The 27560-nt window shown below is 29.7% G+C and overlaps 1 protein-coding gene across 9 annotated transcripts; it reads left to right on the top strand.

Annotated features, from left to right (window-relative positions):
* Positions 1 to 1924: 1924 nt before the first annotated feature.
* LOC134715630 (cilia- and flagella-associated protein 99-like) lies at positions 1925 to 27068 on the top strand. Of its 9 annotated transcripts, none has more exons than XM_063577939.1 (20): positions 1925 to 2023; positions 4329 to 4444; positions 4816 to 4960; positions 6004 to 6098; positions 7047 to 7159; positions 11986 to 12077; positions 12490 to 12548; positions 13232 to 13339; positions 13657 to 13809; positions 16717 to 16737; positions 19716 to 19804; positions 21207 to 21411; positions 21659 to 21717; positions 22051 to 22133; positions 22656 to 22708; positions 23316 to 23456; positions 23881 to 23964; positions 24543 to 24622; positions 25009 to 25189; positions 26151 to 27068. In XM_063577939.1, exons 2-20 carry the CDS (start codon positions 4331 to 4333, stop codon positions 26277 to 26279), a joined length of 2004 nt encoding a protein of 667 aa, XP_063434009.1. In that variant the 5' UTR covers positions 1925 to 2023; positions 4329 to 4330; the 3' UTR covers positions 26280 to 27068. The 9 variants fall into 9 exon arrangements, with proteins under 9 accessions (XP_063434009.1, XP_063434008.1, XP_063434010.1 ...); XM_063577938.1 differs by lacking the exon at positions 1925 to 2023 and adding an exon at positions 2114 to 2251; XM_063577940.1 differs by lacking the exons at positions 1925 to 2023; positions 16717 to 16737 and adding an exon at positions 2114 to 2251.
* Positions 27069 to 27560: the final 492 nt, after the last annotated feature.

Below are 27560 nucleotides of genomic sequence, written 5' to 3'. Positions count from 1 at the left end.
ATTGGCATGAGGCAACTTTGAGTCGAAGAAATATGTTATGCATATTGATTTTTTTTGTATTTTAGACAAGTTATTTGCTAATTCAAATTTTATACATTTGTGATAAATCACAAAAACAAGTATGAATGTTTCAATTTTAACAAAAATATATGAATACTACTTCGAAAGACAGGTTATAATGGATCATAGTTACTGCAGAAGATTTATAATAAATAAAATGTAAGGCATCAAAATACATGTTTTTCAAAAAATGTAAACAAACAACTTAAATTTCACAGTTAAATATTAATTTAATCAAAATCAAAAGAGTAACACATAATAAATCAGCAAATGAAGCAGTACTATACTTAAAACAAGGGGATAAAAAGAAAGAGTTTGGTTTAAATTTTTAAAAGTCTAAACCATAATAAGCAAAGCCATTAACACAGTCTTAGTTTAATAAAAGGATTTAATAAATCTATATCAGCATATGCATAAAAAAATTATTACCATGCAGTTGCGAAAATATTAGACCTCAGGCACTCGGATTTTTTTAAAATAAAAAAAATATACGTTTTGATCGAGGACAATATCGTTCATGATTCTTCTATTTATTTTTATTTATATTTATTGACTAACTTATATCAGAGACATATAATATGTCTCTGCTTATAAATATACAACTTTGAAATGTAAAATGCTGAGGTAAAATGTAAAAGTGCAACAACACTTTAAATGTAGCATCGTACATATTCACATGTATATTAAGGACAAACTTAGCAATGATTTTTTTTTTTGAGAAAAAAATGTTCTAAAATTTTATTAATTTATTCTCCCGGGCGCTAATTTTCCTTCCCCGGGCGCTTTTTCTTTTCCCGGGCGCTCTAGGGCGCTCCCGGGCGCTCAAGTTTTAGTAGGACCGAACAGAGTTGAACACACACATATCTAATTATCTATACAAATAAAACTAATTAAGAGTCCCCTGTACTCATCTCTAAAGACTGTTTTTAAAGGAACCTGTGCTTTTTTCACTTGGTTTATATTTGAAGGAAATAGTAGAACTACTAGTTTGTCAGTATCAGATAGATTTGGAAACAAAAGGATTATCTATAGCCATGTCATTTAAAAGTTGTATACGTAAAATATTATTGATTTGACAGTAGAGGAGAAAGTGATATACATCCTCTTCAGGTTTTCCGGCAAAGTACAAGTTGGACATGTTCTATTGTGTCCGGGCGAGGTATTTTTAGATATCTACCCTTCTGAATAAGTAAATCATGGTCACTAATTCTAATTTTGTAAATAAACCTCTAATTTCAAAATTTGGATATATCTTAGATAAAATTCTTGGTCTTGTTTGACTTTGATATTTGTGTACAGAAAAAGTTTGTTATTTTCGTTCAAACTGTTTATTTTATTGTCCAGTAATTCTGAATAAAAGTTGCTAGTACTATTCTTAATCCAAGTCTTAATGTTTTTTTACTTGTTCCATATTTTGACAGAACATTATTTTTTGTATATCAATATTCATTTCTTGAGCCTTGAATCTTTTATAAATGTGGACCAAGTATAAATTCCTTGTGAATCAAGGTGTTGACTTTCTTTTAGTAATGGGTTAATGTTTTCAGTATGTAATCTAGCTCAATAAAGAATTGCTTGTGTTTTTATATATTTTTCTATTACGGTTGTCTACTATGACCCTCTACTATAACCAGACTTAACTAATCGATCAGATCGGTAATCGAACACTAATCGATCATATTTGATCAGTAATCGATTGATGACTTGAAGTCATCGATCAGTAATCGATCAAACTCTCTCGGGCTATAAAGATCTATAAACTAGATCTTACTACTGCATATTCGATAACTCCGCATTGACTACAGAGGGGTTCCGTCATCTGTAATGTTTTAGTTTACATAAAAAAAAACTCTCTGTAGATTTATCTTATTCGACGTTACTAAAATGTTTGAATCTCAAAAATCAAAAACGATATAAAAACTCATATAAAATACGTAAAACTTGCTTTAGGCCATACGAAAAGGTATTTGAATACACATAAGATAGGAATATTTGTTACATTGTTTTAATACAATTAGAAATAAACAAATAACGACAAGTTTACTGTTGCCAAGGAAACTGCAAATGGCGACCTCCATGTAAAAGTGTTTACGAAAATTTAAACACGAAACTTAGATGAAATTAGCAAACATTTAAGTCAGTTAACCATATCTACTGAGAATCCTAAAGCAATTGCAACTTTATACACATAGTATGTTGATAAAAATGAAATTTGAATGTATCAAATTGAATCAAAATGAATTTTGTCGGTGGTGTTTGTGGGTATCAGTATCACTAAAAAAAAAAATTATCAACAGAGACAAACAGGTCAGAAAAAACAATATAGTGCTGAATTTACATCGAAATCATTGCATTCTCCCAATTGGCATACAACTGTACAATGAAATAGACCAATGCCGGGCAATGGATGTGTAATACAGACAACAGTATTTAATATGAGGTCTTTAGTCTAAGTCAGACATTCAGGCTGTGAAAGGGGACGAAGTCTGTATGAATATTTTTTTTAATTCAAACATTTTAACTTCAAAATGGTTAGAAAATACACATAACTGCTGTAACGTTTCTGATTTTGGCGATGTTAGGGATTTTAGTTGTGATGTTATTTATGTTATGGATGTCATATTCAATGTAAATGTTCCAGACTGTATGAGTATTTGGAACGTATGCATACTTTTTCAAAATACTCATGTGTTCGGACCCTAATAGGTGTACATTAAATACTGATTCTGTATTCTTAAAACTAATAATAAAAAATATGCTTAATTTAGAGCTGCAGGATTTAATTATTTAAGCTTTAAACCGACTTTTGTCCCCAATTGCTGCGCCAGAGGGACATATATTTACTGAATGATACTTACAAGTTACATTTGTAATGATGTTTCCGGTACAGGATCCTCAGGGTTCCTCTTCACCAGACTCATATGATTGATTATTACCTCTATTATTTCTGTTGCTGCTTCCAGTAATTTCAGCTCGATAATCAGAATAATATATTTCTTTGTATTCCCAGTACTTATCTAATCTATTTTTAAATGCGTTAATAGATGGCGCTTTTGTTACTTTATCCGGTAACTTGTTCCATAATTTGGCAATTCTTATACTGAAAAGCTGTTTTTCCTCAGACTGTCCAATCAGCTTGAAACATGTACATGTATGCTCAATTATCATGATCATGCAATTGTCTTTTCAGTGCTGTATCTTTTTCAAAAATATATAATAGTTTAACATCTTTTAAATGATTGAAAAATATAATGTCAGCCATGTAGTTGAGATGAGAAATAAAAAAACTGAAGAAGGCCAATGGCTGAAACGTCTTGAAAAATTAGTTTATTGATACAATTATATAAAGTATGTTCCCTATTGCATGTATTGGTCCAGGATTTTTGAAAACAAAGAGTTTACAGAAGATTAAACCTTGTAATAATTTTCTTTTCAATATGCATATAGATCCCAATGTAACATCATTGTTGGTCATTGGACGCTACAAATGTGAAGCTGTTGTATTTTTGGCATATGAAATGCAACTTTAGTTTAATTACTGGCAGCAAGAGGGTAAAATTTTGATGAGTAATAATTGCTTTTTTCTGCAGTTTGTTTGTCATTTTTCCTCTATTAGTTATAAATTCATAGTTTTAACCTCTTGAATCTTATTTTTTTCCTGACTAATCTCTTACTGTCCACTTTGACAATCAAATTTTAAAGTTAGTACTGATGCAGCCTGAATTGAAGCAGAAACCCCAAGGTTGTAGTTTTACACCCCACAGGTATAATTTTTAAAACTGGAAAAGTAAACAAAATTTGAATTGGAAAAATTGGAAAATAAAGATGGCATATGTTTAAGACGAAAACACCCATATATACCCGTATGCTTTTTTCTGTCTCCAAGCTGAAAAAATAGGAAAGCTAGGAAAGGAACTCTTTTTTATACCCCACCTATGATAGTAGAGAGGCATTATATTTTCTGGTATGTGTGTTCGTTCGTCCGTCCTTCTGTCCGTCTGTCCCGCTTCAGGTTTAAGTTTTTAGTCAAGGTAGTTTTTGATGAAGTTGAAGCCCAATAAACTTACATGAACTTAGTACACACTATGTCCTATGATATAATCTTTGTAATTTTAATGCCAAATTAGAGTTGTGACCCCAATTTCACAGTTGGCAGCTCATGAAATAAAGTATCAGCAAAACTAAGTTGTTTTTCAATTGTTTACATGTTGGTGTTGTTTGTTTTGCAACCAGGCTAGCCTCTGTTAAATCAATCTTTGTTTTTGTAGATATGACACAGAATCACAAGCAGTTATTTGTCCACTGTGTCCAAGTGCTGAATACTTATAATGTGGATACACAATCTGTAGAGGAACATGTCAACAGATATCTGAAAGAAAATGGGGTAATTGATTACGAATCAAATTTTAATGCAGAGGTTTCCTAAATGTAAAGATATGACATAATGTGATACCTCATTTAAAATGAAGCAGAAATACAAATTAAAAGTTAAATTAGTTGGATGTTATACAATAAGACAGCAACCCAATAACACAAAAGAATTTAAAAAAACCTATTCAATACCACACCAGAGGTTGCAAATTCAAAATTTGTCATTTCCAGTAAGGACATAATTGTGAGAAAAAAGTAAGGAAATCAAATTTAGGAGCTTGTACATCTTATCTTGTTTGACATCTGATTTGGTCTGAAAATTGTATAAATCCTGATTAATATAATAAAGCATTTGGAATTTAATTAAGTCCATGTTTATTTCAGATCTTTGATGAAAGTGATCAAACTTTTATTGTTGAGGTTTTTTCTGAATGTGTGAGATATTCCAACTTAATGGAAGTTGTCCTCAATGGTTTTTACAATAAAGATGGAAAAACTACTCTTCGTTCAGAACAGAATCTATATCATGGTAAGTATAGAAAACAATTTATGTCTAGCTACGTTCACATAGCTTTGAATCTGAGATAACTGTGATATAGCCACTTTATGCTGCTGCAGCGTAATTTTAGCGATCACTTATCAATTGAAACTTAGATCTATTTAGATGTTGTTTTCCACTTATATTTTTATTTCTAATCTGACAGCTTATGAATGTCTTACTTGTTACTCTAATGACTTACAATATTAACATAAAGGCTTAAAGTTACATTGATATGGATGCAAGTGCTGATACTTTATTAAAAAGTTACGTAGTTATACATTTGTAGTATTATTAATGAACCATTGGTGGATCAAAAAAAATTTCTAAGGCGGGCCGGCTTCAGTCTTTCTTCAGTGATTTCCTATTTATCAACCAAATTTTTTCCCACAAAAGGAGCCCCCCCCCCTGGATCCACCTTTGTGAACTGTAGATTAATAGACACTTTTGTTGGATTTGTATGATAAAGAGATTTGAACTAATTATCTTGCATGACAATCCTGATATCATCCCATAACCCATATAAGATTTCAGCTAACATCTCAGATAATATGAGAGTCTTTGGATTTAAGTACAAATATGGAAAATGATTTTTAAATATTTAGTTATAAAGTTTGGGAACAAGTGATATTGTAAGTTTCTACATTTTGGAAGCATGTTGGTCTTCATGAAATATAGATATGCCTCTGAGTCAACACTCTGCAGAACATTAAATAGCATTAAATCCTGTTTAACCCATCACTTTCTGGTGGAATTTATAGCAAGTCAGGAAAAACACACTTCTCCATCAATTTCGCCATGGAGTTAAGTACATGTACATAAATTTGTTATTTTGAAAGAATCTAGCTGTTATGTCATAATTTTTTTTGAACATCCTGTTTATATATACATGTATGCACGTGTGTGTATTAAAATCTGCATCATGGTTAACTAGACTAGCGACTCCAGTTTTTAAAAACTGTGTTTTGAGCAGTAAGTTTATTTTCAAGTGAGTATAGAATAATGATTGATTATCAAAAAACTATTTTTTTCAGTAATTTGTTACCTGGCAACCTTCAGATTAGATGAGCTTGGAATGGCTCATTTCAGAAAGTTTGTTAGCTCACAAGATATCAACAAAATGTATAGGGTAGGTAAATCTCATAAAACCATATATGATTAAATTACTTATGTTAGACATGTGAAAAAAACTTTAAAATAAAATATAAATGAATTGAAATTTGTATACAAACCACAACACTTGAATTTTAGCATTTAGCTTTTATGCACAAACCATATGCATGAATTTAACACTATTGTATTCAGACTTGCACCTGCATTTTAGCTTTTAAATATTTTTCTCTAGTGATTATACTTTTTGTTTGTTTCTTGTTTTTTAATTAAAAAATAATGCAAATATTGAAACATATGAGGTTATTTTCACAGAACTCTAGAGAATGGTTTAAAAAAAGTTTTTTATTAGTTTAAGATAAGATCTACGAATAAAATTATACTGTAAAAACAGTACATTTGTCCAGATATGAGCTGAAAGTATTTGTTTATTTGTTGTTTTTTCTAAATAAGGGAAGACCATGTAGGTAATGAGATCAGGTCAGACCACATATAAAATATATCATATTGTGAGAAAAACAACATGTAAATATTTAGAATTAGTGAGTGGCAGTTCCGTTTATTATACAGATCATCTCATTAGATATGGATGACTTTCATAAACAAAATACACATATGTGTCTAAATTATTTAGATATAATTTATGAAATCTTTTCATTACTTGGGTTTCAGCTATCCTGACTTTCAAATTAGGTGTTGTGCCTATACCCTAATATCAATGAAGTACATATATGTCAGAATTTGATGCAAATTACTGTGAGAAATTACATGGGAAGATTGTCAAAAAAATTCAAGTTGAAGAATATCAATATATATATCAGAAATGTAATGGAAAAAAACTGAATATAATTTGTACAAAAAATCACTTATCTTCAGTCTTACAGCATACCCCTTTTAGTTGAATGTCTTTGTTGTTGTTTAAATTGAAGATACATATATATATATATATATATATATTGTTTTGTAGTTTTTATCATTTTTCCTGAATGAGAGGAATTTGCTGACCTGGATTAAAGATGGTTGGGAGAAATACTATGAACATGTGTTCGTACAAACCTCACTGTTGTCCCCATTACAAAGGTAGGATATGGGTGTTAGAAATACTATGAACATGTGTTTGTACAAACATCACTGTTGTCCCCATTACAAAGGTAGGATATGGTTGGGAGAAATACTATGAACATGTGTTCGTACAAACATCACTGTTGTCCCCATTACAAAGGTAGGATATGGTAGGGAGAAATACTATGAACATGTGTTCGTACAAACATCACTGTTGCCCCCGTTACAAAGGTAGGATATGGGTGTTAGAAATACTATGAACATGTGTTCATACAAACATCACTGTTGTCCCCATAACAAAGGTAGGATATGGTAGGGAGAAATACTACGAACATGTGTTCGTACAAACATCACTGTTGTCCCCATTACAAAGGTAGGATATGGGAGAAATACTATGAACATGTGTTTGTACAAACATCACTGTGTCCCCATTACAAAGGAAGAATATGGTAGGAAGAAATACTATGAACATGTGTTCATACAAACATCATTGTTGTCCCCATTACAAAGGTAGGATATGGGTGTTAGAAATACTATGAACATGTGTTTGTACAAACATCACTATTGTCCCCATTACAAAGGTAGGATATGGTAGGGAGAAATACTATGAACATGTGTTTGTACAAACATCACTGTTGTCCCCATTACAAAGGTAGGATATGGGTGTTAGAAATACTATGAACATGTGTTCGTACAATCATCATTGTTGTCCCCATTACAAAGGTAGGATATGGTTGGGAGAAATACTATGAACATGTTTTCGTACAAACATCACTGTTGTCCCCATTACAAAGGTAGGATATGGGTGTTAGAAATACTATGAACATGTGTTTGTACAAACATCACTATTGTCACCATTACAAAGGTAGGATATGGTAGGGAGAAATACTATGAACATGTGTTTGTACAAACATCACTGTTGTCCCCATTACAAAGGTAGGATATGGGTGTTAGAAATACTATGAACATGTGTTCGTACAATCATCATTGTTGTCCCCATTACAAAGGTAGGATATGGTGGGGAGAAATACTATGAACATGTGTTCGTACAAACATCACTGTTGTCCCCATTTCAAAGGTAGGATATGGGAGAAATACTATGAACATGTGTTCATACAAACATCTTTGTTGTCCCCATTACAAAGGTAGGACACGAAAAAACATGTACTTTTTTCATTTTGCAACTGCAAACTTTTTAAATGCTTTACTACTGACCCTGTTACAATGAAAAAAAATAAACATTTGTAAAAGGATAGGAAAATCAACACCATATTCAGAAAGTTCAATGATGATAAAGATGTGCATAGGATGTAATTGCATCCTACTTCCCATGAAGATGTATTGTCCGAATATTATTTGACAAATGCTTGAAGACAATTTATTTCTTTTTTTCCATTATTTGCTAATTGTAATTTTAGAAATTGATGCATATATCATTTGTTTGTTATTTTGAATCTCTGATTACTTAAGTAAGATAAATCTGAATTTATGCACTTTCAAAACTAATACAAAAGTATAGAATTATATTTTGAGTCATAGAATATTTTATGTACTGAATTTTCTTTGTTTAGTATTTTTCTCAGCAATAAATATCTTGAGTTAGGTTGAAACCCTCAAAGGGCACACCACTTTACTCCTCCTGCAAAAACTTGGTCTTGATATTTAGCTGTAATTTAACATTAAACATCATGTTAATTGAAAACTGTTTTATTTCTTCTGAGTGACATGTTTATTTAAAAAATTGACATTAATTTTAAAACATGTAGAGGTGGCCAAGTTTTACCTGCAGACATTTAACACAGAAATATCACAAGAATACATAATGTGTTTACATGATAAATCTTCCAAATTTACATTTAAAAAGTTTGTATTTGCTTTGATAACTGTGTAATGAATATTAATTTCTCAATTCTAAGTTTATCACAATCACCAGACAGTTGACATTATTATGTAAAATTTGACAAGTTGTTTTGACTAATATTTTTAAGGGGCGGATCCAGCCATTTAAAAAAGGGGGGTCTCAACCCAGGACAAAGGGGGGTTACAACTATATGTCCCCATTCAAATTCATTGATTGTCCAAAAAAAAAAGGGGGTTCCAATCCTGGAACCCTCCCCCTGGATCCGCCACTGTTTTTTTTCTATTTTGTGTTATGAATTTTTGTTGTGAGGTTCTGTTAATGACAAAACATCTGAACAAAGCTAAAGATGCACTGTACTCTGGAAATTTCCCCATTTATAAATGTAAAGATAGGTTTCATTAATTGATATTTTAGTTTTGAGTATAGTTATTGCTTGTGGTATTCACCATTCTTGTTACTCATTTTAATACCAAATCTTATAAAAATCAAGAAATTTTCATAAGGGGGGAGGGGGCCCACTGACTGCCTAAGAGGGGTGTCAATCCAGGCATGCTTCATTGTTTCCCTTTATGATCAAATATTTTTTTCCCCAAAATGGAGTGCCCAGGCCCCCTGAAACCCCCTCTAAATCTGCCTCTGAAGATGAACTTAATAACAGATATTTTTTATTTAAAAAAAAGTATGATCTCTAATTTAAGGTGAAAATTATGTCCCATCAAAATTTGACTGAAATTAGTGCTGTGTTTTCATATTTTTCTTCACGTTGACAGTTAAAGTAAAAAAGAGAGGTCAGAATGATATTTATGTCTGAAGTACTATTTACCTCTATAAAGTACTACATGTGAACTCTATGTATACTTAATTAAAGCAATTACAAATTCAAACAATGATTTTGTGTTTTATTTGAAATCACCTGCATGTACATGTATGCAAAGTTGTTCTTGTTCTTGTATTTGTAATATTAAATTTGCTTTGGTTTTTATCAAAGTGACCTAAATATCATCATAGACCATGTTTTGTTCCTTTAAATGTATGTTTGTTATTAAGAAGAAGTCAGAAAATGATAGTTATTGTGGCCTAATGTTTGTGTTGTGCTTTTGGCTATTCCTGTTAATCTTTTTTCGTAAAAATATTTTTTTTATCAAAAAAAGTACTGTGGATTCATTATTATTTGTTGGGTACCAATTGTCATGAATTTTGTGGATACAGGTAAACCATGAATTACACATTTTCCATATAAAAGGTTGTATTAATTGAGACTTTATAATATCCATGAGATCTAATATCCACAAAAATGCAAGTTTTTCTCATTTCACGAAAAATTTGTACCCATGAAAATAAATGAATCCACAGTAAGAGGAAATGACAACATTACCAGGAATTTTATATGCTCCAGAAGTGATAACCTTAGAAAGGAAGGCTGTGTCATGCTAATTTGGAAGAGGTTTTACCAAAATATTTCTGAAGTGAACATAGTATTTAAGGGAAACTTCCTTGACATGTACTCTGGCATGTGTATTTTGAGTGAATTATACTAATAGTAAATACTTGTTTTTTCTGCCTTTAACATAAATTAAAAGAATAACAGTCAAATTTAGGTTAATATATGTAGCAGTAAAGTATGTTCTTCCCTATTTTAAACACAAAAGAACTCCCAAGTTACCAATAAAAACAGAAATATTTTGGTAGTTATATAGAGATATTAAACAGAGCATTAAAATGACATGAAAAACACAAAAACAAATTATTCATAGGTCAGCATTCTTTTTATGTGATCATATTTTTATCATATATAGAACCAAATTGGTACCATTTATTGAACACAGATAACACTTCAAATAATGGTTTAAGGTCACTGTCTTTGAGCTAAAGTTTATTGAACATCTGACCAGATAATCGGTCAACTGTGGTGTTGACTTCTAAGTCTAGATAACAAGACATTTCTCCCTCCAACACTTCAGGCTAGTCGTGTGTTAATATTTGTCAACAAACTTTGTCAGCTATTAATAACCAAACATTTGTTTTGCTTATCGGTAACAAGGTCACTGATCAATAAAAATACCACTATATACTTTTTATAGTAACGTGACCTTGACAGTTTTAAATTTTTATGAATCAGATCTCTTTTAACATAATTGATTATCGATGTGTAGTTACTGTTTAGTTTTATTTGTTTTGGTTAAAAATAACCACTAAAAACTTAGATATGAAAAAATGTAATTCTTGACTTCAATTGAACATGTTGAAGGCCATTCATTGTTTTAAACAGGTTAAGTTCCCTTCAGTTCCATTAACCTATTTAAGAAACCCATTTTACTATCAATTCTTGAAATAAGGGATCACTAGTTAAGGAACAAATAATTTGAGTTATAGCAGTTCAAAAATTATGTGAAAAAGTCCCATATCCTAATTTGTCTATCCACATAATTGTTAAGTCTTAGTTAAGGTATTTGATAAAAATATAAATTGAGTGAGGTGTAAAGAGTATAGTGGAGTTACATTTCAAAAGTAAATGCAAATCTGAGAAAATGTATACATCACATCTTGTTTTATAACATATAAATGGTTTTTTAATCATTTTCTTAAAATATTTAAGTTAAGAGCTTATGTTAGTTTCACTAAGAGTTATTAAGGGTAAGTATTGTGATCTAAGAAATGTGTCTCAACTCTCAAGACACATTTCTGGTGTACTGTGACCTGATAATAGAAATATGTCCTTAGTTTGCAGTGTTTTTAAGAACTTTTGCATTTTTTTTAGGGGGGAGGGGGAGACCTCAAATCATGACCAAGATAAAGGACAGGGGGAGAAGTGATTGAAATAAAGAATAAACTTTAATGATAAAAGAATTGATTGCAGCTTCCCTATGTAAAACAGTCTAATTAGATATTTCTCTTTAGTTCGACTGAATAGGTGAGGAAACTATTTCATGTAATACATTTAGTTTATTCTGCATATGAATTTAAAAATTGTAATTTCTTTCAGATGGATGCCAGAAATTGACGACATGTTATCAATGATGAAGAGCACAATAGATAACCGATTAAAACCTAAATCCAGAGCAGGCTCTGTCACAGGTAAATAATCTCTAACATTTATCATGCAAAATAGAAAACATTTACACACTACAGGTATTATAAAGTCTTAAGGCAGTTAGAGTTATTTCCCTTATTTCAATCTTTAAAGATATTTTTTAATAGCAACAAAACAATTTTTTCTATGCAAACTTCTCATTTTTTAGATGAAATAGTAAGTTCAGTTAACAAAAAGATTGAATATGAAGGACAGTATATGAATAAGATGAGGAGACACTGAAAATATTTCAATGAAACTATAAGGTAACATCACAAGTGAACATTTGAATCAACAAGAAGACTATGAATAATGATTTTGAATCTGTCTTCTATATAATAGTTAAAATATAGCCCAATGTCTGGAAAAAACATGACTCTAACTGACTCAAATGTGTCCTTTTCTGTTTTTTTCCAGAGACCAGACCTTTTAACATAACACAGCCAAGACCTAGAAGTATTCCTGTACCTGAACCAGTAAGTCAAGGGTTTTGTTGTAAATAGGGAATATATTGTTAATATCATGACAGAATACGACTCATTAGAAAATACCAATCTGTTTGATCGCTCAGTACTTTTATCATAGTTAGTTATTTGTTTTTACTGATGCCAATAGGGCCAATCCAAGGTTATTTATAGATATGGCTGATATTCAAACTAGGGGCAGGTGGTTTTTTTTTCTTCTTTTTTTTATATTCTCATATCAAATGTACAGGTAATATCGTTTGAAATGCCAGCACTGTTTGAAATCACTTAAGAAAATCAAAATTGTGGAAGGAATCCGTATGCAATCATAGAATCTAAGATGTTGCAAAAAAAAACGCATCCAAGCACATCCATGAGCCTAAATGATAGGTGTCTGACTTCATCAGTGGTCCATTTGATAAATTCTCAGTTGGTGTGTTTTCTCTTTCGGACCCTTCAATGGTTGTCTGTTTAAGTTTGTTGATTTGTCAATTGTTTAGAGCTAAGTACAGATTGCCTTGCGAATGGCTGTACTTGCTTATTCTTTGATACTCGTTCTTGTGTAAGTTTTTTAATATTAAAAAGAAGATGTGGTATGATTGTCAATTAGACAACTCTACACAAGAGACCAAAATGGCAAAGTAATTAACAACTGTAAGTCTTTATAAGCTTATTTTCCTTGTATTTTATTCAAGATACCAAAGTTAAAGAAACACAAACCAGCTCCTGTGACCCTGTATGATAAACCTGTTGAGTTAGAGATGATACAAAGAACCAAGGAAGCTAATAGAAGAAGGGCTGAGGTAATATAAAATGGCTTACAAAACATGAGACAACTGCAAGATTTATATTTGTTTCATTTGTCGTTCTTATATTTAAACAAATATATTTAGACATATATGAAAAAAACTTAAAAAGCAGACAAACATTTAAAAATCAAATGCATTCTGGGTAAACTTCTGAGCAAATGATTGGTGATGATATCCAAAAAAATGATATACGACAAATGATGTAACAGAAGGGGTTTGAGAAGGATGGTAACACCAATCTGAAACAGCAAATTAGAATGAACCTAATAGGACAAAAACTGTATTTGTTAGACAGTTTCTTTATTTTACAGGAAAGATTGATGGAAGCCTCCAGGTTACAGTATGCTTGTGCTAATCCAAATAAATCACAGAAAACAAAGGAAATTATAAGCAATATAATCTATGAGGAAGAAAGTAAAATAGACTTTGAGAAACACAAAGCCAACCCTACACCAGCTTTCCTGGTATGTAAACAAATAAAATAATCATGAAAATAAACATGAGGGAGATCAAACAAATTTATGGGCTCTTTTCTTAGTTAAAAAAGTTTAATTGGCCAATGAATAAATGTTTGAATATTCATGTAGTTTGTTTTTTTCTTTAGATATAAAATAATATATTAAAAAGAATTCACGATTTCATAATTTCAAACCAGATGCTCCGCAGGGCGTAGCTTTATACGACCGCAGAGGTTGAACCCTGAAATGTTGGGGCAAGTATGGACACAACATTCAAGCTGGATTCCGCTCTAAATTTGGATTGTGATTAAATAGTTGACACAGCATAGGTTTCTGACACAGAATGAATGTATTCAAATGAACTTAAAATTTTTGTTTTCTCTTAGAGCAATTCACTATGCTGTTGAATATTAATCCTCTCAAAAAAATGTTTGAAGAAATTTTCTTTTTATTTATGAAATTTCAAATGAGAAAAATTGAACCCAATTTTTTAATCACATCCCCCTTTCCCTTATTCCAAAACTAATTTCAATTAAAATATTCTAATGGAGTTTGCAACAATTACTACTCATTTAAATACATCATAAAATATTAAGATGTAAAAAAACTGCTTGTTATCACTGAATGGTAAAGATTATTTAAATTTATCAGTTGGTAGTAAAAAGTGAATATACATTGTATATTGTATATAACAAAGATTTAAGTTATTTCTGGACAAAGAAAGATAATCCAATTAAAAAAAATTCTTGCAGATATTTCTTGCTTACTATACTGGACAAAGAAAGATAACTCTTAATTAAAAAAAAAATTGCTATTTCACAATATTGTGAAATTAGATATTTCTTGCCATTGCACAATACTGTGCAATTGAAAATACTTGCTATTGCACAATACTTAATGTGATTAAATAGTTGACACAGCATAGGTTTCTGACACAGAATGAATGTATTCAAATGAACTTAATTTTTTTGTTTTCTCTTAGAGCAATTCACTATGCTGTTGAATATTAATCCTCTCAAAGAAATGTTTGAAGAAATTTTCTTTTTATTTATGAAATTTCAAATGAGAAAAATTTGAACCCAATTTTTTAATCACATCCCCCTCTCCCTTATTCCAAAACTAATTTCAATTAAAATATTCTAATGGAGTTTGCAACAATTACTACTCATTTAAATACATCATAAAATATTAAGATGTAAAAAAACTGCTTGTTATCACTGAATGGTAAAGATTATTTAAATTTATCAGTTGGTAGTAAAAAGTGAATATACATTGTATATTGTATATAACAAAGATTTAAGTTGATTCTGGACAAAGAAAGATAACTCCAATTAAAAAAAATCTTGCAGATATTTCTTGCTTACTTTACTGGACAAAGAAAGATAACTCTTAATTAAATAAAATTTGCTATTTCACAATATTGTGAAATTAGATATTTCTTGCCATTGCACAATACTGTGCAATTGAAAAGACTTGCTATTGCACAATACTTAATATAATAATTTTAGATCCTGATTTGGACCAACTTGAAAACTGGGCCCATAATCAAAAATCTAAGTACATGTTTAGATTCAGCATATCAAAGAGGCCCAAGAATTTGATTTTTTTTAAAATCAAACTTAGTTTAATTTTGGACCCTTTGCACTTTAATTTAGACCAATTTTAAAACTGGACCAAAAATTAAGAATCTACATACACAGTTAGATTTGGCATATCAAAGAACCCCAATTATTCAATTTTTGATGAAATCAAACAATGTTCAATTTTGGACCTTGATTTGGGCCAACTTGAAAACTGGGCCAATAATCAAAAATCTAAGTACATTTTTAGATTCAGCATATCAAAGAACCCTAAGGTTTCAATTTTTGTTCAAATCAAACTAAGTTTAATTTTGGACCCTTTGGACCTTAATGTAGACCAATTTGAAAACGGACCAAAAATTAAGAATCCACATACACAGTTAGATTCGGCATATTAAAGAACCCCAATTATTCAATTTTCATGAAATCAAACAAAGTTTAATTTTGGACCCTTTGGGCCCCTTTTTCCTTAACTGTTGGGACCCAAACTCCCAAAATCAATACCAACCTGCCTTTTATAGTCATAAACCTTGTGTTTAAATTTCATAGATTTCTATTTACTTATAATAACGCTATGGTGCGAAAAACCAAGACAAATGCTTATTTGGGTCCCTTTTTGGCCCCTAATTCCTAAACTGTTAGGACCGAAACTCCCAAAATCAATACCAACCTTCCTTTTGTGGTCATAAACATTGTGTTTAAATTTCATTGATTTCTATTCACTTTAACTAAAGTTATTGTACGAAAACCAAGAATAATGCTTATTTGGGCCCTTTTTTGGCCCCCAATTCCTAAACTGTTGAAACCAAAACTCCCAAAATCAATCCCAACCTTGCTTTTGTGGTCATAAACCTTGTGTCAAAATTTCATAGATTTATATTAACTTAAACTAAAGTTATAGTGCGAAAACCAAAAAAATGCTTATTTGGGCCCTTTTTGGCCCCTAATTCCTAAAATGTTGGGACCAAAACTCCCAAAATCAATACCAGCCTTCCTTTTATGGTCATAAACCTTGTGTTAAAATTTCATAGATTTCTATTCACTTTTACTAAAGTTAGAGTGCGAAAACTGAAAGTATTCGGACGACGACGACGACGACGACGACGACGACGACGACGACGACGCCAACGTGATAGCCATATACGACGAAAATTTTTTCAAAATTTGCGGTCGTATAAAAATCATAATACTTTTACATGTACTTCATAATTTAATGTAATGCAAACAGGTTCTTTACAATAATTATTATGAAAAAAATGTTAATAGGTTAGTTTTACAGTGATATGTAAAATATATTCAGACATAGAATTCAATGAACTTTGATTACTTTTAGAGATTGATGAAGTTTCGACAGGTTAGGAATTGCATGCATGCGAATGTATATTATTAAATGCATGTTGATATTTCCCTTAATATACATTGTACATACATAATCTACCATCAAATAATTATAGAACAATTACTTTAAGACATTTTGTTTCAAATATATACAGCTAGTGACTAAATAGAACACTTGTTTACAGATACACATAGAGCATTAATGAAACGCATGTATGTTTAAAATGTTCAGTCAGGATTTTGAAATTTTGTTTTTTCCTAAATAGAATAGTAATTTTGTGTTTATTACATCGATACTGGTGACATGCAACTAAAACATGATCGGAATCAAAATTCAACTTATTCACTATTGTCCTATATTCTGGTGTTTCAGATTAGTCTATTGATTTTATGGTTGGGTTGCTGTCTTCTTGATATATACTCAACATATCATTTGTATTATTTTGTATAAATTGTTTATAGGATTAACATAGACCGAGTAATTTAATTTTTCTCTAAATTCACTCAATAAAAAAGAGGATGTGTATTTACAATTTCACCAGTAGCAATGTAATCCATGATGATTATTTCCAATTAGCCATTTACATTTATCAGTCATTAAACCATAAATGCTTTATAGCTAGAAAAAAATGCATAGCAACTGCATACATTTAGTGATCTAAGATCATTTATTTTTTTGACTAAAAATTGTACAGAGTATATAATGTTCAATTTTAGAAACTCCGTATTTAAGTTGTTGCTTGACATTGAAATAAGTCACAGATATGTAAAAATAGGATTAAAAGAATTGAGATAGGTTTGCTAGAATAGACATTTAGTATGTACAGCGTATCATTATATTAATATCAATGTTTGAAAATTCATAAAGCATGATTTGTTCTGTGATTAAGAAAATTATAATTATTTTCATATTGTTCTATTTTTTGTCCTTAAGTGTGTTTCTGTTTCAGAGAAAAATTGCAATTACAAGTTGTTTTAGTGAAAGTCCAGGGTTATTTACTCTTTATTGAAAATATCTTCTGAGATTTACCATCTCTCCTTTCACGAACTCTTGGGATAAAGTACAAATTGGATAAAATAAGTGAAATTACTATATAGTATTGTTTTTCTGAAGACAGGATATTCTGCTTAAAAACTGTCACAATAAAAATGACTTATAAATTACATTGAGTATTTCAAATTTCAAAGGATTGAATTAAAAAATAAATTTTCAATCCTATTTTGTGAACCATTTGAAGGAAGTAATTCTGAAAAAAAATATAATAGATAATATTAAAATTTATTAGTATTTGCTTTGCCAAGCCATAACTATATACTATGTAATAGATTTTAAACTGATATTCTTCTTTGAATTTTACATCAAACAGGGAAAGTACAACCATACTTAGTGACCATTTCCATGATTAATTTCATGAAGAAAATTCTTGTATCTGCCCTTAGGGGAGATAATTTACTGATGAGTCTTTATATGGAATTATCTCCTCCTGATTGTGATTTCTGATAAGCAATGTTTGAAATTTATAGTGTCTCCTTTTATCTGTAAGTTAATGAATAATGTTTTACATTACAATATGTTGAGAAACTGTCTCCTTGAAATAAATGTTGAAGGGTGAATGGAGATAATCAACTAATATATCTCATCTCATATTGAGGCTGGCTTGCTTATAAATGACATTTAACACATATTACATTATCTTTCATTGTTAAGTCTACTCCAGAGATATCAGATATGACCCCCACCAAATGGAGGGCCATACTTGTAAGTCTGTCATCAAGTGTATATATGTGGTAGACGGTGGTTTTTGTTGTACAAATTGTGGCACTTTCTTTCAGTGTGTGTAATATTTGAATTATACTGAACATGCTGAATATTAGTTATTATCAATTCTTTAAAAAGCTTTCAATGCAATTGAGTGATGGGATTATTTTTTGTAATGTTCCTTTTTTTCTGCAATTTTCATTTATGTTTTTTTTTACTGTTGAAACTTCCAGGCAGTCCAGGGCTGAGATTAAGATTGAAAGACTTTTTTGTGCTGTTCTTTTTTGCAAATAAGTTGAAGTTTATTTAAGTTTCAATAAAAGTAAATAAATTATCATTTCAATGAAAAGTTTTCATCATTTTTTTACTGCTGTGTTGCATTTTGAATTAATGAATTTCTTATATTAGCATCTGGAATCATTAGCTTTTTTTAAAAGTACTTTTTATGTGATTCATTTGACTTTTGATGTGCATTGTGTGTCTTATTATAACTTTGAAGTATTGTTTTCAAAATGCTTTTCTGCTGTGTAAATGAATTAAGTAATTTTATTTACACAATCTTGTTTTATGTTTAAGTTTTTCATATTTTTTCTTATTTTGAAATTCTTAACTAAATTCTAAGATAGTGTTCATTGTATGAAAATCTTACATGTATAGATGATTGTAATGAAATGAAGTTGAAAAAAAATGATTTATTTTAATAATTTCTGTGATTATTCAATAAGATAGACTTGAAAGTAAAACATATTTTTAATAATTTGACAAGGATTTGAATACATTTTTTTGTAGTATGTCAAATTTTAACAGCCCACAATCATATATCACTTGGTAAAAGGGAGTATAGATTGAAGCCTCTTACATAAATAGGTCATTTTGACCTACATCTTGGCACATCTTTTACATAAATTTGAAATTAAGAAAATATATAACAGATTAGCATTAATTTTTACCACATTGATTGCTCATGCATTTTCAACTTCTTCTGTATAATTGTAATGCTTTAGAGGAATAATAATTGGTTTTGGTTAATAAAGATAATGATGGTAGTTTCCAAAGTCAGGTAAAATGTTCATTCCTTTGCTAACTTTTACTCTTAAATAACAAATCAAAGACCAATTCAGCTTAACTTATTCATATTTCATGTAATGCTCTAAAACATTTCATTTCTAGCTGTGCATTAGCTGCATGCACTCTGACATCCATATCTTTTACAATTTTTGCACATTATTTTTCAGACTCGTGAAGTTCCTGTGAAAATGAATACTGCCCAGATTTTAAGAGAAGGAAAGTTGTATCAACAGAGGGAAGAAGAGATTATTAAAAAGTAACCAGGCACATTTTAACAGAAAATTATAATCTCATCAACTGACCAACTCGTAACTTCTTTCAAGCAATCTGAAAACAAAAAAATATTCCTGATCAGTTGGCCAAGCAGTAATGAACTTCCACTATACTTAAACTTATTTACTCAGTTAATTTCCATTAGACATGATTGAATTTTTATAAAGCATTAATTAGTTTATGTTCCCTACAAATGAAATCTTGTATATGACAATTTCACATGCTTGAATTTAATTTCTTGCAAATAAATAAAGAAGAATGCAATTGGAAGTTGCATAAGAAAATGTTCTTGTTTTCTTTAAATGAAGATATAAGAGGAAATGTATCTTCTACCCAATTGATTCCACTGAAAGTTAATCACTTGTTGTTTTCTCATGAGATGTAAATTAATTGTTTAGATCTGAATATTTAATGAGGGTAAACACTATAAATCTATTAACTTAAGGAAGCTTAAATCAATTGTCTGTTCATTTTCATTATTGGTAAGTAATTGAGTTGTTTTATATGGGGATTATATTCAGCAAATTGGAATCTACTTCATATTTCATAGTCACTCAAAAGTCTTGTTATAAAGGTATTTAAATTTTGTTTTATCATTGGTCAAAATGACTTTAAGTAGGATTTTTCCAGTACTACTGTAGATTCATTATCATTCAATGGATACCAATTTTCATGGGCGCAGGTGAACCACAAATTTGAATGTTCAACGAATAACATATTTTCAATAGGCTTTGTATACAGAGATTGGCAAAACCATGAAATTAAATATCCACGAATATGTAAGTTTTCAGCAATTCATGAAAATTGCTACCCACGAAAATAAATGATTCAACAGTATTTATTATCTTCTATACTGTCAAATTTAAAAGTAAAAGTGGTAGAAGCATTTTCATTGTTTTATGCATTTATAAATTTGTCATATCTGAAAGCACCTATTTTAAAACTAGGTGAACTTTTTTATAATTTTACTTATTATTGATGATGATTATTTCAAATCCTGATAAATGCTTAAGTAAGAGGTAATCATAGGAGATACAACTAAAGTGATACAAAATCACATCACTTTTGTTATTTAATTGATAATGCTTCTGTTTTTTTTGGGTATTCTTTAGGGGATGTATTTATAATAATTTGAAATTTGGTAGAAGACTGAAGTTTTTAATGGACACAAAAGTAATTCGTCTGGAAAATAAACTGAAAAATCTGCCGTGAGTAAGCAAAATACTCCATACAAACACATCGCACATATAAATCCTGAAAATGTCACACAATATACAATTTTGGAGACAAACCAGATTGAGAAAGTTAATTTTAGATTTTCTCTTATTTGAAATACCTATCAAAGTTTTTCTTCATAATTTTATATAAAATTTTGTTCTTTGTAGATTAGAGAATTTAGAAGCAGGTGCAAAAGATGCTAGTGACTTTTTGAAATGGCAGTCTGAGATGAGACAGAAGGATCTTGAGGGTAAGCTAGCAGACATAGAAAGAAGGAGATTAGAAGGAAAACTAAGTCATGAGGAGGCCATCTTTGCCAGGCAGAATCTCATCAAGGATAACAAACAGAAAGTTCAAGAAATGAAAGAAGAGGTATGCTTGAATTTACATACCTACCTACATCTGATTTTACTGTCAAATGTATATTTGTTGTAATAAATTTTAGCTTTTAAAATGATAAATTGTTCAGTAAATATTTCAAAGGGAGATAATTTCAATTACACAAATGTAATTATGTTGCTGATTTAGTTTTTTATATAGATCACTTTGAAAAATGTAAAAAATCTATTATTTATTTTTGTATATATACCTATTTTTATATGTTGTATTTAATTTTCAGACTCAGCAAATGATGCAAGAATTCTTAGAAAAGAAGTTTAAAGAAGAAAAAGAAATGAGGTAAAGAAATTAGAATTTATAATCTAACAGGTACAATATTAACCAAATAACAACGACAGTATAAACAGTGATTTTGAATGTGTTTCACAAACAAGCAGTGCTCCATCTATTGGGATTTTACATAGATAATATCTTACAAATAATGAACTAGGCAGTAATTATATATATATTACTATTATGCTTTTTGTACCTTAAATAAAAAGTTTGTAAAATAACTTAATATTCATTTTATGCACACACCTCACAGTGACTTTTCCTTTTGCCAATAATATTTTGTATTGAATGTGAAAACTTAAGTCTTACCAAAATTGATATTTTCTTTTTTCTGTATAGAAACCTTGTTGAAGAAACCATGCAGGGCCACAAGAATACAAAAGAAGCTACAAAGAAATTAAAAGATTATAAAAGAAAAATTGGTAGGAAGTTACGACTGGAATAATTTATTAAAAAAAAACAAAAAAACATGAGATATAAAAAAAAAATACAGTCACCAACTTGATCGAATAACATTCATAGACAATAATTAAAATAAATGAATATCCTCATTGTGATAACAAAATTTTATCAAATGAGCAGGCAAATGGTCCTGAAAAACATAATGAACACAAGTCAAGCGATGTATAAAGCAAGTCACATGAGTCAACACAGTAGCTATAAAAAAGTTCAACATTGATCACTATAAGGATCCAGTTAGAGAAAATGGGAAATACTCTTTTATAACTTTTCATATTTTTTATCATCTTAGCTTGCATTAATATATAAAATCTAATATGGGGTAACTGAGCTTGTTTTTAATTTTCAACCCCATAGATGTAAAAAAAAAAATTGCCTCATATAAGTGCTGTATGTAGGGAAAAATGCACATTTTGAAATCAAGCTACAATTTTGGCACAATATATATAATGTAAAAGTTATAATATTATACTGATTATTTTCAGTCCAGGAAGTCAATGAAGAGAGCAAAGAGCTAATGAAACAGGCTTTGGAAGAGGTAGGCAACAATAGCAAATAAAGTTCATCTCACATCTTTTGATACAAAAAAACCTATAATGAAAATAGAGAAAGTTGATATTATTTCCAGTGGTACAACTATCAACCTAAGTAAAAAGAATGATAAAAGGAAAACTTTCAAATTAAGAGGTCAACATATGGCCTCTAACTGAATAAAGATCCAAGAAGGAAGACTTTAATGAAGAAAAAAAAACTGTCTATTAAATTTTAAAATTCAAGAGCCAACAGTAAACTGAACATCACCCCTGGAATACCTACACATTGTGACAGGGAGGTTTTAGTATATAGTAGAGTTAAACATAATTCTGAGCTAACACTGGAAATAGATGCTACAGCAAAACAGTACAACTAACTTAAATTCAAGGAAAACTGAATTCCCTCATTAGCATACTTACGACAAAAACAATAGAATTAAATGATACGAAAAGTAGTAACTAACTTTGAAGCACTTTTTGTTACAAAAAACTAGTTTAATATCCAAATAAACCAACATCATTCCTAGATATTAGTAGCATAAAAAAAAGATACAATTGTTGTGTTTAGTTTGAATTATATTTTTTATAAATCTCAGATATTTCTCTTTACAGGCTGAATTAGAAATGAGAAGGAAAATGGAACTAATACACCAAATAAAAGCCATGGAGGCTGTTCCTATTATACGACAGAAATTGGTGGACCTTTCTGAATCTGCTGGTCATGGTTTACTGAGTGAAATGTCTATAGCAGAGGTAAGCCAGTTTTTGTTAGTGTTAATAATTCATATATCTTGTAAGGATGCTTCTTAGATCAAAAGAGATTTGGTTGTTTCCACATTTTTAATACATCTCTCTTACTTGGAAAAGATAGGTTTTATGATTTTATTTTTGAGAAGTGGAATATTACAAAAATATTTTGTTGTTGTAACATCACTTGATTCTTGTATTTTTCTTATAGAGAAGTCTGTAAACATATTTTTTCCTTAAAGAGAGAACTGTTATATATTTTTTTTTCTCATTGAGAAATCTTTGAAGGAATAAATATTTATAGGTGAAACCTAAATGCAGCATTTTAACTTTAAAGAATTTTCTTGTTTAGTTATATTTTGTAAGCAGATTTGTGATGTAGATTAAGTTACTAGATGTTTCCATGCTTTTATTTGCAAACCTTTTACAGTTAAGAGAAAGAGTGTCTTTATGTAAAGCTGCAGAGATAGAATCAGAAGAAACCAGAAGGGATGACATACTTCAGAATAAAGAGGCAAGTTTTATTCTCTACAAAAAAAAAAATGATTCATACTTATGCCAAACAGTTTTTATAGGCCAAATATAGGAATTATCATTTATAGTTCTTACTTGTTTGCATGTAAGCATATTATTTGTATTTCACTGTCTATCCAAGGTTTACACAAAATAAAGTAAGGTCTTTTTTGGGTGAAATTGAAAAAAAAATGTTTTCTTTTTCAATAAAAAAAATGGTCTGATTTGGTCATTGGTATTTCCAACCATGTAAAATTGTATATATACACAAATTATGACAATGTCAGATTTTTCTTGTCATTGTTTTTACATCAGGCTAAATTTAGAATTATAGATGTGTTCTAAGGGAGATAATTCATCATAAATTGTCAGTGTCTCAGCTTAAATTGGTAAACAAGAAAGGTTGTACAAAATAACCTGTACTGAAGAATCTATTTCAGTGAAGAATAAAATCAAATCAAAACTTGAAGTTTATTTTTCAAATTTTCATTATCTTCACATGTTTTTTACAAGAATGCACAAAAAGTATTTTTTTCCACGTTTATAGTATTAATTAATTAATTATGTTATACTTTGCAGGCTAAAGACCAGCTGTTACTGAATACATTAGAAACAATTTCTAAACACAGACTAGAACAAACTAGAGCGGCTGCCACCAGGTATAACTGTATAAGAAATCAGACTGTGCATAGTATAATTAGTTTTAATCTGTTTCTTTGTCTAGTCAGTAGATGAATATTTTTAGATATTCGAATTCGTAAAAGAGAAAGTTTATCTGTGCATAATGTGTGTATATGTAACTTTTTCAAATGTCATGTTAAACTAGAAACTTTTGATATCAATAATATTTTTCGTAAAATTGGGTTGAAAACATATTTATCATTTTTAGCAGACCATGATTTGCATGGGGCTACAATTTGTTGAGGGGATCAACTTGTGTTAAAAGTGAGGATAGACAGGATCAAATCTGAAATTGACAAACGTCTATAGAAACTGATAATGCTTAATATGTATTTATTAAGATGTTCAGCTGCTTCCTTTTTAGATTGGAAACAAAGAAGAAATCAGAACCAAAGAAAATAGAATTAAAAGATGAAAAACTCACTGAATTACAGAAGAGACTTGAAGAAAGAAAAGCTCAGAGAATGAAAGAAAGACAATCTGCAAAATTAGGAACAAAACGGAGTTCAGCTGATAATAGAACCAGAAGTCTTATTAATCAGAAGGTATTGTAAAGAGCAATGATTTATGATTTGTTTGTTAATTAAGTGTTTAACCCTTCTTACAATGACCATGGCTGTACTATGGTGATCAGTTTGGGTTGTTAGAGGAGGTCAAATCCCTTCTGGAGATCTTTTATAATTAAAATCAAAGAGAAGCACACCTTGCCACAAGCAGAGTTAATTTTTTTTTTCTTGTGGTTAGCACCTTTTGGTCTTTTCACTTTATTTAAGTATAAGTATATATGATATTTGGTGTTCTGCAAAAGCAAACATGTGTCTTTAATTTCTAAATGTTAGTTGGGGTGTAAAATGTAACTACTTTCATGCATTAGAATACATTTGAATGTGAATTAATGTGTAATATATTATGAAATCCATGTGATTTTGAATCAGTTACATTCTTATGTCTGCTAAACAAGTGCACTCAAACAGTTTTGCAATTATTTGCCATGAAAAATTTACGATAGAATTTATTTTTTAAAGATGATTTGTAAAAAAGCAGAACAATGTAAAAGTGTGTAAAAAAATGTATCTTCCTTGGTATACAAACATTTGAGCTGCGACAGATAGTTATTGATCTAATGCATGTATAACACTATTGTCGATTTTGGATTTTCAAATACGAAATAAAACATGAATTTCGGTCTGTTTTGTATGGTTTTTAAAATAAATTTTCAAATGGTTATAGACTTTCTGTAAAAAAAAATTCACCAAGACAAATGAGTTACAAAATTTATTGATATCCAGTTGCATAAGGATGATTTTTATCTAACACAGCTCATCTGCCTGTAATTAATCATTGGTCCAAAATCACCTGTTCATCTTCAAATTTTTGTTCTTTCAAAAAGTGTTGAATAATATTTATGTGTTACATTTATCTAAACTGAAATATATATGTAAATTTATTGTATTGTTTTTCTGTTTTTTTTTCTTTATTCTCTAAAGTGATTTGAATTTATTGCAGAAAGCACTTGAAGAAAACAGATGGAGAGAACTTGAGCTTACACAAGAGAGAGCAGCTAAACTTATGGACGGAAGTCTTGGGAAAAGTAAATCTGCATCCCGACTAGCTTCTAATCTGGTTATGACATAGACACTGTGGTTGATTTCTATAAAACACACACTATTACAGGCATTCCAATTTACAAAAGACTAATTCCAAATGCCTCATTGATTTTGTTGAAGCCCTTTCTGTGATAACTTCTGAAATATACAGTATTTATAAGGTTATTGGATATTTTACAAAAATTAAAAAATAAAAGAATGAAGGATTAATGTAAGTTTAAATTGTCAAAATACTAAAAAGAAAGGAAGGAATAATTATTAGAAAAAGTGGCCAGTTAAATGGTTTTTTTAGGATTATTTCATGATTAAAATATATTTTACTGAAGGAATATTGAAACCAATGAAATGTTCTTATATTTGTGATAAGACTAAAATAATGTTAATTTTACTGTAAAGAGTTTATCATATAAAAATACTTTATTTTGGTAAACATTTGTATAAGTTATATGTATAAATATTGAGTATGAAGGACAATGTAAATTTATTTCTGTATTTTTTGCTATATTTATTATGGACTGGTAGTATCATAGAACAAAGCATTTTTTTTTTAAGTTTCTTTATGCTGCAGATGAACTTCTTTGGCTAAACGTTGCTAACAAGTACAATTTTAATTTACCAACTACTGTCCATTATCATTTGTTAGACCTTGGCTAGGTAATTAATAACGATGTATATGTTTAGCTACATTTAAATGACCAGTTTAATGTTTTACAAGTCATTGCAGTTCTTTTGTACCATCATGAACATTCTGTCCCTAGATGTTATTTTTACATCAATTGTTTTTATTTTGTGACTATTTATTAGATAATGTTTTGTATTACAGTTGTTTATTATTCTTGCATTGCCAAAATAATTTTTGATGTCAAAAAGGTATGATAATGGCTCTACTTTTTTGTCAGAAAAAAAACATATAATTTTTCACATTTTTCAAAAGTGACAAAATATATTCGAATTTTTGACATGGGGAAAGTATGAATTGTTCAGTGTATCATTTGTGTTTCTACGTTTGATTGAGTTAAGCCATTTGAATTGATATTTTAGTTTGTCTTTCTATGTTGTGATCTTACATTAACTATTGTTTCGGGTAAGGGTAAAGGTTGGTACCTATTAAAATGATTAAATGGTGAAGTTGGAATCATTTCTTTGTAAATTTGACGTACACAATCATGAGTTGGTTGACAGTTGTGGAATAACCGTTTCACAAATGATATTGGATATGTTCCTTACGTCGTAACTTTAATCCCCTTCCCATTCATAAATTTTACCTAGCATATTAGACTATTTACCTGATTTGTTATCTCATAAGCAA

Source organism: Mytilus trossulus, chromosome 4 (assembly GCF_036588685.1).
Source record: "Mytilus trossulus isolate FHL-02 chromosome 4, PNRI_Mtr1.1.1.hap1, whole genome shotgun sequence".
In the NCBI taxonomy this organism is placed as follows: Eukaryota; Metazoa; Mollusca; class Bivalvia; order Mytilida; family Mytilidae; genus Mytilus; species Mytilus trossulus.
This window is presented reverse-complemented; position numbering and strand designations above follow the sequence as displayed.